Source organism: Phyllobates terribilis, unplaced genomic scaffold, assembly GCF_046119375.1.
Source record: "Phyllobates terribilis strain yellow unplaced genomic scaffold, ASM4611937v1 Scaffold_2__4_contigs__length_985480577, whole genome shotgun sequence".
NCBI classification, from domain to species: domain Eukaryota; kingdom Metazoa; phylum Chordata; class Amphibia; order Anura; family Dendrobatidae; genus Phyllobates; species Phyllobates terribilis.
In genome coordinates, this window is record NW_027362762.1 from 219129869 (window position 1) to 219144170 (window position 14302).

At 47.0% G+C, this 14302-nt stretch overlaps 1 protein-coding gene across 3 annotated transcripts in view; it reads right to left on the reverse strand.

Moving 5' to 3' along the window:
- Positions 1–14302, reverse strand: part of AKAP11 (A-kinase anchoring protein 11) — a 112051-nt gene that overhangs the window by 65575 nt on the left and 32174 nt on the right. For all 3 annotated transcript variants that reach the window (XM_073663908.1, XM_073663909.1, XM_073663910.1), the window contains 2 exons: positions 7462–7560; positions 3405–3515 (listed from right to left, as the gene is read on the reverse strand). In XM_073663908.1, coding sequence (XP_073520009.1) covers positions 3405–3515; positions 7462–7524 — 174 coding nt within the window. In that variant the 5' untranslated portion in view covers positions 7525–7560. The remainder of the gene's footprint in view (positions 1–3404; positions 3516–7461; positions 7561–14302) is intronic.

A 14302-nucleotide genomic window follows, 5' to 3' on the forward strand; every position in this document is an offset into this window, starting at 1 on the left:
AAGAAAAATTGACGAGAGATTTCAACGCAAGATTGTGCGGATGGTGGATAAAGAACCTCGACTAACATCCAAACAAGTTCAAGCTGCCCTGCAGTCCGAGGGTACAACAGTGTAAACCCGTACTATCAGTCGGCGTCTGAATGAAAAGGGACTGTATGGTAGGATACCCAGGAAGACCCCACTTCTTACCCCGAGACATAAAAAAGCCAGGCTGGAGTTTGCCAAAACTTACCTGAGAAAGCCTAAAACGTTTTGGAAGAATGTTCTCTGGTCAGATGAGACAAAAGTAGAGCTTTTGGGAAAAAGCATCAACATAGAGTGTACAGGAAAAATAAAGAGGCATTCAAAGAAAAGAACACGGTCCCTACAGTCAAACATGGCGGAGGTTCCCTGATATTTTGGGGTTGTTTTGCTGCCTCTGGCACTGGACTGCTTGACCGTGTGCATGGCATTATGAAGTCTGAAGACTACCAACAAATTTTGCAGCATAATGTAGGGCCCAGTGTGAGAAAGCTGGGTCTCCCTCAGAGGTCATGGGTCTTCCAGCAGGACAATGACCCAAAACACACTTCCAAAAGCTCTATAAAATGGTTTGAGAGAAAGCACTGGAAACTTCTAAGGTGGCCAGCAATGAGTCCAGACCTGAATCCCATAGAACACCTGTGGAGAGATCTCAAAATGGCAGTTTGGAGAAGGCACCCTTCAAATATCAGGGACCTGGAGCAGTTTACCAAAGAAGAATGGTCTACAATTCCAGCAGAGCATTGTAAGAAACTCATTGATGGTTATCGGAAGCGGTTGTTCGCAGTTATTTTGGCTAAAGGTTGTGCAACCAAGTGTTAGGCTGAGGGTGCCAATACTTTTGTCTGGCCCATTTTTGGAGTTTTGTGTGAAATGATCAATGATTTGATTTTTGCTTCATTCTCTTTTGTGTTTTTTCCTTGCAAGCAAATTAAATGAAGATAATAATACCAAAGAATTTGTGATTGCAATCATTTTCAGGAAGAAACTGAGTATTATCTGAAAGAATTGCAGGGGTGCCAATACTTTTGGCCACCACTGTATATATACACACACACACACACACACATACATACATATACATATATATATATACACACACACACACACACACATATATACATATACATACGCGCATTATTTTTAGTACTTTTTTATCTAACTGTTCTAATTACCCAGAGATCAGTTAACATTAAAAAAAAATGAGGAAAAACGTAACATTTATTAAACTCATTTTTGTTTTTTAGTGGGGGGGGGGGGGGGGTCACTTTTTTAAATATGGGACAGGTTTCCCAGTAGGTCTCTGCATTGTGTAGCATCCCAACAGAAAGATTCTCCTCTGATGCGGATGTTGCCTCCTGTTGAGAGAAGTCTGATGCTGCAGGGAAAATGCAGGGACGATGGCTGCCACTAGACAAACGCAGCATTTCTTAAACTAACACACAACACATTAACTATACCGTGATGGAGCAAGTTATCTTGATACAGAAAGCTATCACTTGAAAATCATCACCAAGCCCGATAAATTCAACAGCTTATACTGTGCTTGTGCAATGAGTATTTGATGAATTTTTGATGTTGCAGGTTACTTGTGATTTTTTTATAGTATTTATTAATGCGTTTTTTCAACATGCGTTGTTTGATGCTGCATTTTTTGTCTTTTGGCGATGTCATATTTTAAATAAAGCTGCTTTGTTTTTGATACTTCCTTGTATTTGGCTTTGACAAAACTTTATTGATATAGTCATGTGCGGATTACATGCACTTTTGATGAGTTTCCGCAGTGGAAATGCAGTAAAAAAGCATATGCATTATTTAACTGCAGATTGTCCGCATCTAGACACTCATTGTGTGAAAACTAATTTTGCAAACTTAATCTTAAATTACAGCTTTCTTCATCAGGATCTCTTTTTGCATTGTGACATGTGTGTGTGTCATGTTAGAAAATCTGAATTTGAGGGCATTGTGACAGCCATCATCATATAGTCTCTGTGGCTGTCACATTCCAGGGGGCACTGCGGCTGTCAATATCGGGAAACTGACTGATACTATATTTGGAAACAATATGGGGGTCTCTATATCTGGGGACACTATAGATGTCATATTTAGAGGCACTGTGGCCATCAGTGCATTGGAGTATAATATAGCCATCATATCTGGGGAGTACTGTGACCATCACTGTATTTGGGCACAATATTGTGCGGCTATATTATATCTGAGGGCATGGTGTCATCATGTGGTCTTTCATATATTGTGCATGGTAGATAAAAAGTCATTTTTTACTATCATTTATAAAGTACATGTGTGTGATAGAGACATTGGGAAACCTTTAGGCTGGGTGCCCACATAGCGTTTTTCAAGCGTTTATGCTGCGGAATTTCCGCAGCGTAAACGCTTGTGAAACGCTAGGTAATCCGCACCCCATGGTCCCCAAGGGGATTCCGCATGTTCTATGCACATGCTGCGGATTTTTCCGCAGCGTTTATGCAGCGTACAAAAATCCGCAGCATGTCATTTAATTTTGCGGAAGCGCAGCGGAACTCCCGCCATTGACTTGCATTGAAACGCATAGAAACCGCGACTGTACATTTGTACAAGCGGCTTCTATGCGTCTCTATGTGCGGATGGTACCCAGTTCAGGAGGAGAGGAGACTCTCATCCAGACCTGGGTACCATTGTACCTGTAAGAAAAGAATAAAATAACAAATAAAGTTTATATTCACCTGTTCGGCGGCTTCTCTCTGAATGCCGGCATCGCTTGAGGACCTGCGGTGACGTCACAGTCATGTGACCGCATGCCCTTCACCGCTCTGTCTCGCGATATGCCGGCAGCCGGGAACCAGACAGGAACGAGTGCTGCAGCACACGCCGGGGCATCGGGGGTGAGTATAGCTTTATTTGTTTTAATTTTTACGGTTCACACTGTATAAATCCATGCCGTTTGCATGGATTTATATAGTGTGACCTAGTTGTCAAGCACTTTCCAAGTGATGCTATCGCCTGGAAAGCGCTTGTCAATCTGCATGCAGAAACGCATGTGAATCCGCATGTGGATCCGCATGTATTCTGCAGGAAAAACGCATGCACAATCTGCATGCGTTTTTTCTGCCATGGAGATGCAGAAATGCTGCAGAAATTTTCTGCTTCATTTCTGCATCGTGGGCACATAGCCTTAGGCCATTTTTCAGATCGCCGTATGAGGATTTTGAATTTTAGACCTCGGAACCAGGTGAATTGGATTACGTAGAACCGCAAGATGTTTTCCAAACCAGCGAGCAATTGCTCAGTTTTTATAACCTTTTATACGTCTCAGCTATGAGGCCTGTAGAAAGTTACATTATTTATGAAATGTGGTGAAACTGAAGACTGCGGAAAGAACTGACCTCAATAAAATCCCCGGTCTTGTTACTCTTCACGCTGTCTGTGATGGTGCAGAGCTCCTTCTTGCTCTGTAGTAATGATTTCACAGAGCCGAGAAGCCCCTCGCTGACACACTGAAAAAAGAAAGCTGAAGTGAAAGAAGCCAGAGCCCCAGAGCATGAACACTGCACAGGCCGCCATGAGGAACCTGGTAGGAAGTTATCACCAAGGAGGACATTCCTGAGATAATGTACAGAAAGCTATACACGGTGCTGGAAAGGTGGGAAATACACAGCACACTTAGAGAATCTATCACAGCAGGACATCTCATGGCGACAGATGCTCCAACCACATTGCAGCTGGTTAGTCCCCAATCCGAACAGTGGTGGGACGACTTACGGTATATCCCTCGTTCCCCCCTGTAGCCCCTGCATGTGACTTACAGTACAGACCAAAAGTTTGGACACACCTTCTCATTTAAAGATTTTTCTGTATTTTCATGACTATGAAAATTGTACATTCACACTGAAGGCATCAAAACTATGAATTAACACATGTGGAATTATATACTTAACAAAAAAGTGTGAAACAACTGAAAATATGTCTTATATTCTAGGTTCTTCAAAGTAGCCACCTTTTGCTTTGATGACTGCTTTGCACACTCTTGGCATTCTCTTGATGAGCTTCAAGAGGTAGTCACCGGAAATGGTTTTCACTTCACAGTTGTGCCCTGCAGGGTTAATAAATGGGATTTCTTGCCTTATAAATAGGGTTGGGAACATCAGTTGTGTTGCGCAGAAGTCTGGTGAATACACAGCTGATAGTCCTACTGAATAGACTGTTAGAATTTGTATTATGGAAAGAAAAAAGCAGCTAAGTAAAGAAAAACGAGTGGCCATCATTACTTTAAGAAATGAAGGTCAGTCAGTGCGAAAAATTGGGAAAACTTTGAAAGTGTCCCCAAGTGCAGTTGCAAAAACCATCAAGCGCTACAAAGAAACTGGCTCACATGAGGACCGCCCCAGGAAAGGAAGACCAAGAGTCACCTCTGCTTCTGAGGATAAGTTTATCCGAGTCACCAGCCTCAGAAATCGCAGATTAACAGCAGCTCAGATTAGAGACCAGGTCAATGCCACACAGTTCTAGCAGCAGACACATCTCTTCAACAACTGTGACTTTGTGCAGCAGGCCTTCATGGTAAAATAGCTGCTAGGAAACCACTGCTAAAGGACAGGCAACAAGCAGAAGAGACTTGTTTGGGCTAAAGAACACAAGGAATGGACATTAGACCAGTGGAAATCTGTGCTTTGGTCTAATGAGTCCAAATTTGAGATCTTTGGTTCCAACCACCGTGTCTTTGTGCGACGCAGAAAAGGTGAACGGATGGACTCTACATGCCTGGTTCCCACCGTGAAGCATGGAGGAGGAGGTGTGATGGTGTGGGGGTGCTTTGCTGGTGACACTGTTGGGGATTTATTCAAAATTGAAGGCATACTGAACCAGCATGGCTACCACAGCATCTTGCAGCGGCATGCTATTCCATCCGGGTTGCGTTTAGTTGAACCATCATTGATTTTTCAAAAGGACAATGACTTCAAACACACCTCCAGGCTGTGTAAGAGCTATTTGGCCAAGAAGGAGAGTGATGGGGTGCTACGCCAGATGACCTGGCCTCCACAGTCACCAGACCTGAACCCAATCGAGATGGTTTGGGGTGAGCTGGACCGCAGAGTGAAAGCAAAAGGGCCAACAAGTGCTAAGCATCTCTGGGAACTCCTTCAAGATTGTTGGAAGACCATTTCCGGTGACTACCACTTGAAGCTCGCCAAGAGTGTGCAAAGCAGTCATCAAGGCAAAAGGTGGCTACTTTGAAGAACCTAGAATATAAGACATATTTTCAGTTGTTTCACACTTTTTTGTTAAGTATATAATTCCACATGTGTTAATTCATAGTTTTGATGCCTTCAGTGTGAATGTACAATTTTCATAGTCATGAAAATACAGAAACATCTTTAAATGAGAAGGTGTGTCTAAACTTTTGGTCTGTATTGTATATACAGGAGCATCTCACTAAATCAGAATATCATCAAAAAGTTAATTTATTTCAGTTCTTCAATACAAAAAGTGAAACTCATTATATAGAGTCATTACAAACAGTGATCTATTTCAAGTGTTTATTTCTGTTGATGTTGATGATTATGGCTTACAGCCAATGAAAACACAAATTATTATCTCAGTAAATTAGAATACTTTATAACAACAGCTTGAAAAATGTTTTTAAAATCCGAAATGTTGGCCTACTGAAATGTATGTTCAGTAAATGCACTCAATACTTGGTCGGGGCTCCTTTTGCATCAATTACTGCATCAATGCGGCGTGGCATGGAGGCGATCAGCCTGTTGCACTGCTGAGGTGTTATGGAAGCCCAGGTTGCTTTGATAGCAGCCTTCAGCTCGTCTGCATTGTTGGGTCTGGTGTTTCCTCTTCCTCTTGACAATACCCCATAGATTCTCTATGGGGTTAAGGTCAGGCGAGTTTGCTGGCCAATCAAGCACAGTGATACTGTTGTTTTTATACCAGGTATTGGTACTTTTGGCAGTGTGGACAGGTGCCAAGTCCTGCTGGAGAATGAAATTTCCATCTTCAAATAGCTTGTCGGCAGAGGGAAGCATGAAGTGCTCTAAAATTTCCTGGTAGACGGCTGTGCTGACTTTGGTCTTGATAAAACACAGTGGACCTACAGCAGCAGATGACATGGCTCCCCAAACCATCACTGATTGTGGAAACTTCACACTAGACCTCAAGCAGCTTGGATTGTGGCCTCTCCACTCTTCCTCCAGACTCTGGGACCTTGATTTCCAAATGAAATGCAAAATTTACTTTGCATTTACTTAATGTGCCAATGACTGCCTTCTGGACATCTGTCAAGTCAGCAGTCTTCCCCATGATTGTGGAGCCTACTGAAACAGACTACGTGACCTTTTTAAACGCGTAGGAAGCCTTTGCAGGTGTTTTTGTTAATTATTCTAATTTACTAAGATAATGACTTTTGTGTTTTCATTGGCTGTAAGCCATAATCATCAACATTAACAGAAATAAACACTTGAAATAGATCACTCTGTTTGTAATGATTCTATATATGAGTTTCACTTTTTGTATTGAAGAACTGAAATAAATTAACTTTTTGATGATATTCTAATTTAGTGAGATGCACATGTATCTGCTCCCTAGGCGGCTAAGCTCATACGAGCGTATTAAAAAAAAAAAAAAAAAAAAAAAAATCATCCTAGTTTCATCCACAAACACAACATGATTTTCATCTGGTCACCCATGTGCAATGCGTTTGGCAAGCCATTTTTATACATCGGCAGCTATTAACTCCTTCCCAACCAGGAGATTTTTCATTTCTTTTGCGCTTTCGAGCCATCTTTTTTTTTTTTTTCAATTGACTTATCCATATGAGGGTTTATTTTTTGTGGGACAGTTGTAATTTTGAATGGCACTATACATTTTATCATGTGATGTACTGAAAAGTGGGGGAAAAATTCCTAAAATGTTGAAATGGGGGGGGGGGGATAGCTTTCATACTATTTTTGATCAAAAACAGTGTTACTAAGAACCCTATTTTATTTAAATGCACTTGCTTTTTATTTATTTACAGCAGGGTTTATTTTCATTTTGCTTCTTGTAGGTTTTTCACATCTCATACTAGCGGACTTTGCTGCAGATTTTACTCAATTCAATGTAAACAGGAAAATTAACGTGAAGGTCTGCAACTTTTCCACAATATAATGAGAAAATTGCAGGCAATCGCCTTTCACACTACAACTGCCTTCCCTTTTAGCTGAGTAAATAATGTATAAATCTGCACCTTTCTAGTAGAAAGCAATTCACATTCAAATCCTATCCTCAAAACTACAGCAGTACAGTACCAGCAAGGAAAAGACGGAGAAAATAATGAGCGGCTGCCTGGTCTTTGCATACTTCCTTTTCCTACAGACTGGCTCCCTCCTTTGTATGTGGTATGGAGAATAGCCCGATGCTTTATTACTGGACAGCATAATCACATCAGCAACTTACTTCTTTTTTCATCGATAATTTAGGCGTCATCTGGCAACACTGACTCTGAGTACATGCGTCCATGATGGCTGATCTAAGCTTTTTATACACTCCGCATATCTGTAATGGAAGATAAAAACAGAAAATGTAGATTTGTCTCCAGTCATAGTACACAGCCTAAAATATTACCAAATCTATCAAAACAGAGAAAAAATTATATATATACATACATACATATACACACACACACACACACACACACACACACACATACACACATACACACATACACACATACTATATATATTAGTCCATGTGAAATATCCAAATACCTATGAAAATGACAATACACAATAAGAGGAAGCAAGATCTGATTCATAAATAAGTGCATATATTATTCCTTCCTATATCAGAATCAGTGTTTAATGCCGTGTTTTATGTACAGTGGGGAAAACACGTATTTGATACACTGCAGATTTTCCAAGTACTAAGAAGGGAGAGGTCTGTAATTTTTATTGTAGGTAGATTTCAACTGTGAGGGACAGAATCTAAATATAAAAAACAGAAAATCACATTGTATGATTTCTAAATAATTAAATTTTATTTTATTAAGCATTTGGTACAACAGAAAAACAGATCTGAAAGTATTCCCATCTCAGAGATCCTATCCCAATATGTAATAGGTGTAATAATAATATTAGCAAATACCTCCAATTAGAAATGTAGCATAGTTTTTCTGATTTGCTATGTCTTTTTCCTCATGTGCAGGCATTGCAGGGCCTTCGGTTACGACTACTGATATAGTGACAGTTAGCTAGTTGCTAGTCACCGTGACCATGGATATCTAAGGCCCTGCAATGCCTGTGTGGCACCCCAGGGGTCTGGTTTCCACAGTAACAAGCAATGTTATGTCTGAGAGCAGGTGGGAGGTCCTTTGGTCAGGGATCCTGTGCATGCCACACCTCCTGCCCAGTCTTGGGAGGGGAAGAACTTCCCCTATATAAACCCGGGGCTGAAGCAGGGTTAGTCAGTCAAGGAGAGTAGAGACAAGAAACAGTCACAGGAAGAAACAGCAGAAGCTCAGTGGGAGCAATACCACTACAAGTCAGGGGCTGGCAGCTGCAGAGCTCGCCCTGACTGAGAAGCTTTCTCACCGGACCCGGCGTCCGAGGCTGTGGGGACTAACTCCTACCCAGCAGCAGAAGCCGACTGGCAGGGGATTTCAGGTCCTCAGGCCCAGAAACCCGAAGGCACGGTCACACGCGTGGGACCAGCACCGCCATCGTGGAGCGGAAGCCATTAGAAGGCCCCGAGTCACCGGCCATACGGGTGAGCACCACACGGTACACTCAGGGACGTGAGCTACTTATATCCGCTTCTAGCAAGGTAGCCAGAAGAGTACAGTCAGTTTGGGAGGCCTACAACTCCGCCTGGCCAGGGGAGATCCCATCTGCTCAAGGACTGACCAGGCCCCGTTCGCTAGCAAGTACTCCGGGAGGGTCTATCGTTGTTACCAGTAAAGACCCTGAATTACACCGCACCGTCTCTGAGTGGTTCCTGCTACCCCCATTTTCCACGTCGGCTGCCCTGAGGCCATACCCCTCCCGTTGGGGGTTATACTATCACGCTGCACAATTCTACACCGGCCTCAGCGGTCTGCCCTGCAGCGGCAGCTCCATAGCTGCAAATCAACGGGTGGCGTAGTCGACACTCAAATAACATCTATCAAGACTGCCACACATCGAGTTTGACTCCCTGGGCACGGACCGGGTCCCCGCCACTCGGAGACTACAACCCTCATCTGATCCGGTTCCGGGTAAGCCCCGTGCGCGAGACGCTGCGCAACACAGCAGGCCCAGGGGCGCGTCAACTTTGGCGTAGTCGGCAGGATTTCGTGCCCGCAACCACCGGGTACTGCGTGCCTGAAAAAGAGACTTTTAAAACTTACCATTCGTGAAGTTTTCCCGCCATCGGTGAAGATTCCCGCCATCCGGCGCCATTTTCAGCCTTCTTTCCGCCATCTGTGAAGATTCCCGCCATCCGGCGCCATCTTCAGCCTTCTTCCCGCCATCCGTGGAGTTTTCCCGCCGTTGGACGCCATCTTGAGGACGCCGCGCGGGAAGAAGAGGGGCGTGGACTCCGAAAAGCCCGCGAGAACTGAAGCCCCGCCTCACGTCCGGACGTTGCGTAAGGTCCTGGAAGGAGCCCAGCAGACGTCGACGTCACCGGAGCGCGACGGAAGGTCCTCAACCCTGACGATCCACTGCGGAGCCGCGGCCTACGGAAGAGGATCATCGCAAGGTAGGCCACGGTCCACTAGGGGGGAGGAAGATGTCGGATACGGAGGAGAGCTTCACTGCCTCAACCCCCGCCAGCGCTACCGCTGCTGCAGTTATGCCCTTCACCATGCCCTATATCCCGGGAGCAGCTTGGCTACCCCAGTACTCAGGGGAGTCATATACCCTGCATGACTTTAGAGAAAAGCTGGATAGCCTCTTCCAGGTGTACCCCCTCACAGAAGAGCAAAAAGTGAGCATCCTGGTGGCCCAACTAACCGGGGCAGCCAAAAGGGAAGTAAAATCCTGGCCACCTGGGAGGAAGACTGTCGCAGGGATACTAACCCGGCTGAAGGACACCTTTGATACCCGCACCTCAGCCGAGATTAAGCTTAGATTCTACGGGTGCAAGCAGCGAGCGCATGAGAGTATAAGGGACTATGCACTAAACCTACAAGAGGCCCTGAGGGCCATTAAGCAGACCGACCCTGATGGAGTGGGAAACGAGGACAGGCTGTTGACCGAACAGTTTATAGAGGGACTATATTGTAATACCCACCGAACCCAGTTGCGGGCAATGGCCTTACAGGATCCCCATCTGGGCTTTGCACAGTTCAAGGACAGAGCCACCCGGGTGCTCCGAGAACCGGCACCGGGTGGCGTTGAGACCCACAGGCACCCTGCTATCACTTACCACCAGGAGGCGGCGCCTTTGTCGGCAGGGCCTGTGGGAGCTGATGCGCAGGCTTTGGACAATGACCCGGCTCCAGACCTACACCATCAGGTCCAAGAGCTAGCTAAGAGCGTTGCTGCGCTAACCCGAACTGTGCAGTCTTTACAGGCTTCCACCCCAGGGAAGATCCAGCTGGCATCCGGAACGGAGGACATCCCGTGGCGTCGACCAAGGAGGACCCCACCGGCCAGAGGAAGACCCAGTGACCGATACAGCGAGGACGGACGACCCATCTGCCGCTGCTGCAATCAACCCGGACATATGGCAAGGTACTGTTCTTTAAACGGGCACAACCTGGGGTAGAGGGCCAACCCCCAGGAAAAAGATCACCAGGCCCATCGAACTGGTGCGACAGATATGTGGGAGGACGTCCAGTCTTGCCTGTGGTACTGGATGGCATTCCCATGAGTGCCCTACTGGACACCGGGTCACAGGTCACCACCATCCCGTACGTGCTCTTTAAGCAGTACTGGAATGACTCGGATATTACCCGCTACCCTGACGACGACTTGAGTATCATCGCCAGCAATGGCCAGCCCGTGCCACAGATCGGATTTAAAGAGGTGACCATCAAAATCGGTAGAGTCGAACTGGCAGCACAGGGACTGATCATTGTAGATATTGACAAACATGAGAGTCACCCAAAAATAACTCTAGGAACTAATGTAATTGAAAATTGTCTTGCAGAGGTGATTTTCCTTTTACAGCAGGTTGCCAAGAACGCCAGCTCCGGCGAGCAGCGGGTGCTCCAGAAAGAGATCCGGGCACTGATGCGACGGCAACAGGTGGAACTCTCCGGCGGTGAGATTGGTAGCGTAAGAATGTGTGACCCTTTTCCTATTGCCATGCCCCCAAAAAGTGAAATGATGATTTGGTGCCGGGCAGCTATTGGTCTGAAAGGTAGAGATTACCAGGCAATGGTAGAACCAGTTTACTCAGACAGTAGGCCCACCATCTTGACAGCACGGGGGGTGGTTAATGTACGCCATGGGAGGGTGCCCGTTCGCATAATCAATATCGGGAAGAGGGAAGTGTACCTGCCCCGGTATGCCACGCTAGCCAAATTATATACCATTAACCAAAATGCTATACAATCTGTGGAACCCTTGCCTCCATCTCACCCGGAGGAAGGTAACGGCTCTAAGAAAACAATGGAGGACTGGTGTCAGCAACTACATTTGGGTACTGACTCCACTCCCTCACATCAGAAACAGGGAGTCTATCGGGTGGTTCAAGAGTACGAGAGAGTGTTTAGTAAACACCCGTTAGACTTCGGGCGAGTCAAGGGGGTAGAACACCACATCCCCACGGGAGACCATCCTCCCATAAAAGAGGTATCGACCCGTACCCACTGCACACTACCAACACGCCAAGGGGATGCTTAGAGACATGAAGGAGGCTGGGGTGATCAGGGATAGCTGTAGCCCCTGGGCAGCTCCACTAGTCTTAGTCAGAAAAAAAGACAACACCATGAGGATGTGTGTAGATTACCGGAAAATCAACCGTATCACACACAAGGATGCGTACCCCTTACCAAGGATAGAGGAGTCATTGGCTGCTTTAAGATCTGCTAACTTCTTCTCTACCTTGGATCTCACTAGCGGGTACTGGCAGGTTCCTGTAGCAGAGGCGGACCGGGAGAAGACCGCATTCACCACCCCGATGGGACTTAGCGAGTTCACCTGCATGCCGTTCGGACTCTGCAACGCACCAGGAACCTTCCAACGACTAATGGAGCGTTGTCTGGGCCACAGAAACTTCGAGACGGTCCTGTTGTACCTGGACGACGTCATCGTATATTCCAAGAAGTATGAGGACCACCTGAAACACCTGGCGGAAGTGTTCGAAGCTCTGGCGAGTTACGGCCTAAAGGTGAAACCCTCCAAGTGTCACCTCCTGAAACCAAAGGTACAGTACCTGGGGCACGTGGTGAGCGCTGACGGAGTGGCTCCCGACCCTGATAAGATCACCGCAATTAAGGAATGGCCAAGCCCCTCCAGCGTAAAAGAAGTGCGGCAGTTCCTCGGGTTGGTAGGCTACTACCGAAGGTTTATTCCCGGTTTCACCAAAAAGGCAGCACCTATGCAGGACCTCCTGATAGGCCAGTCCCGGAAGGCCAAGAACCAGAAGCCGCCCTTCAAATGGGAGGAGCTGGAAGAAGAGTCCTTCCGCCAGCTGAAGATGGCCCTCACGGGGGACGAAATCCTGGCGTACCCGGATTATAGCCAGCCCTTTATCCTCTACACCGACGCCAGTAACATCGGGCTAGGAGCCGTACTGTCCCAGATCCAGCAGGGGAAAGAACGAGTAATCGCCTACGCAAGCCGAAAACTGCGACCCACCGAAAGGAACCCCGAGAATTACAGCTCATTTAAGTTAGAGTTCCTGGCCGTGGTATGGGCAGTCACCGAGTGCTTTAAGCATTACCTCGCTTCTTCCCGGTTCACCGTGTACACGGATAACAACCCGTTGACACACCTGGACACGGCAAGACTCGGTGCCCTGGAGCAGAGGTGGATGGCCCGTCTGTCCAACTACGAGTTCACAATCAAATACCGGGCAGGACGCTCCAATACCAACGCGGACGCCCTGTCCAGGATGCCCAACCTGCCGGACGGAAGAGAAGATCCGGAGGGACTGGAAGAAGTTGAACTCCCTGCGTTCCACCGTCATGGGACTATCCAGTACTCCCACCGGGTAAGAAGTAAGCAGGCTGCTACGTTGAACCCCTTACCCCACTACAACTGGGCGGAAACGCAAGACAGCGACCCTGCCGTCCGACTGGTGAAGGAGATGCTGACTCGGCCGGAGGCTCGCCTTGAACCAGACGCTCCGGAGGAAGCCAAACAACTATGGGCAGAGAAGAGTCGACTGTTCCTTTACAAAGGGAAGTTGTGCCGCAGAATGGTTAACTCCCGGACACATGAATTACTCTGGCAAGTAGTGGTGCCACGAAGAGACGCAGCCATGGTGATGGAGGCATACCACGACGGAGCTGGACACTTCGGGTGGAAGAAGCTGGAGTTCCTGCTGCGCGAGCGGTTCCACTGGGTAGGCATGAGGGGAACCATCGAGAAGTGGTGCAGAGACTGTGGCCCGTGCAACCTGAGAAGGAAGGACCGTGCCAGCCAGAAGACTCCCCTGCAGTCCATCATCACCCGGCAACCGTTGGAACTGGTAGCCTTGGATCATGTAAAACTGACCCCAAGCAGAAGTGGCTACGTCTACGCGTTAACCATCGTGGATCATTACTCCCGGTTCTTGGTTGTCGTCCCCGTCAAGGACTTAACGGCTCAAACAGCAGCAAGAGCCTTCCAGCAGCATTTCTGCCGTCCACACGGGTAACCGGACCAAGTGTTGACAGACCAGGGACCTGCCTTTGAAGCGGAGGTCTTCCAAGAGTTCTGCACTCTGTATGGCTGCCGGAAGATAAGGACGACACCCTATCATCCGCAAACTAATGGACTTTGTGAGAAAATGAACCAGGTGGTAATGGATCTTCTGAAAACGTTGCCCCTGGAAGAACGCAGTCTGTGGCCTGAGAAGCTGCCCGATCTGGTGGACCTATACAACCACATCCCGGTAGGTTCCACCAACTGTACCCCGGCTTACCTAATGAGGGCAAGACCTGGTAAGTTACCTGTTGACCTGGAAATGGGAGTCCTGACACCCGAGGACACTTCACCAGAAGCAGACTGGGACACAGAGAGGCAGCAGCAGTACCGGAGAGTACAGGAGAGCGTGGAGCGAAGTCTCTGTCAGGCTAGGGAAAGACAAGAGAAAACTTACAACCAGTATGCTCCCGCTGTTCCCCTGGTACCCGGAGAGCAGGTCTTGAAGAGGAAGAGACGGC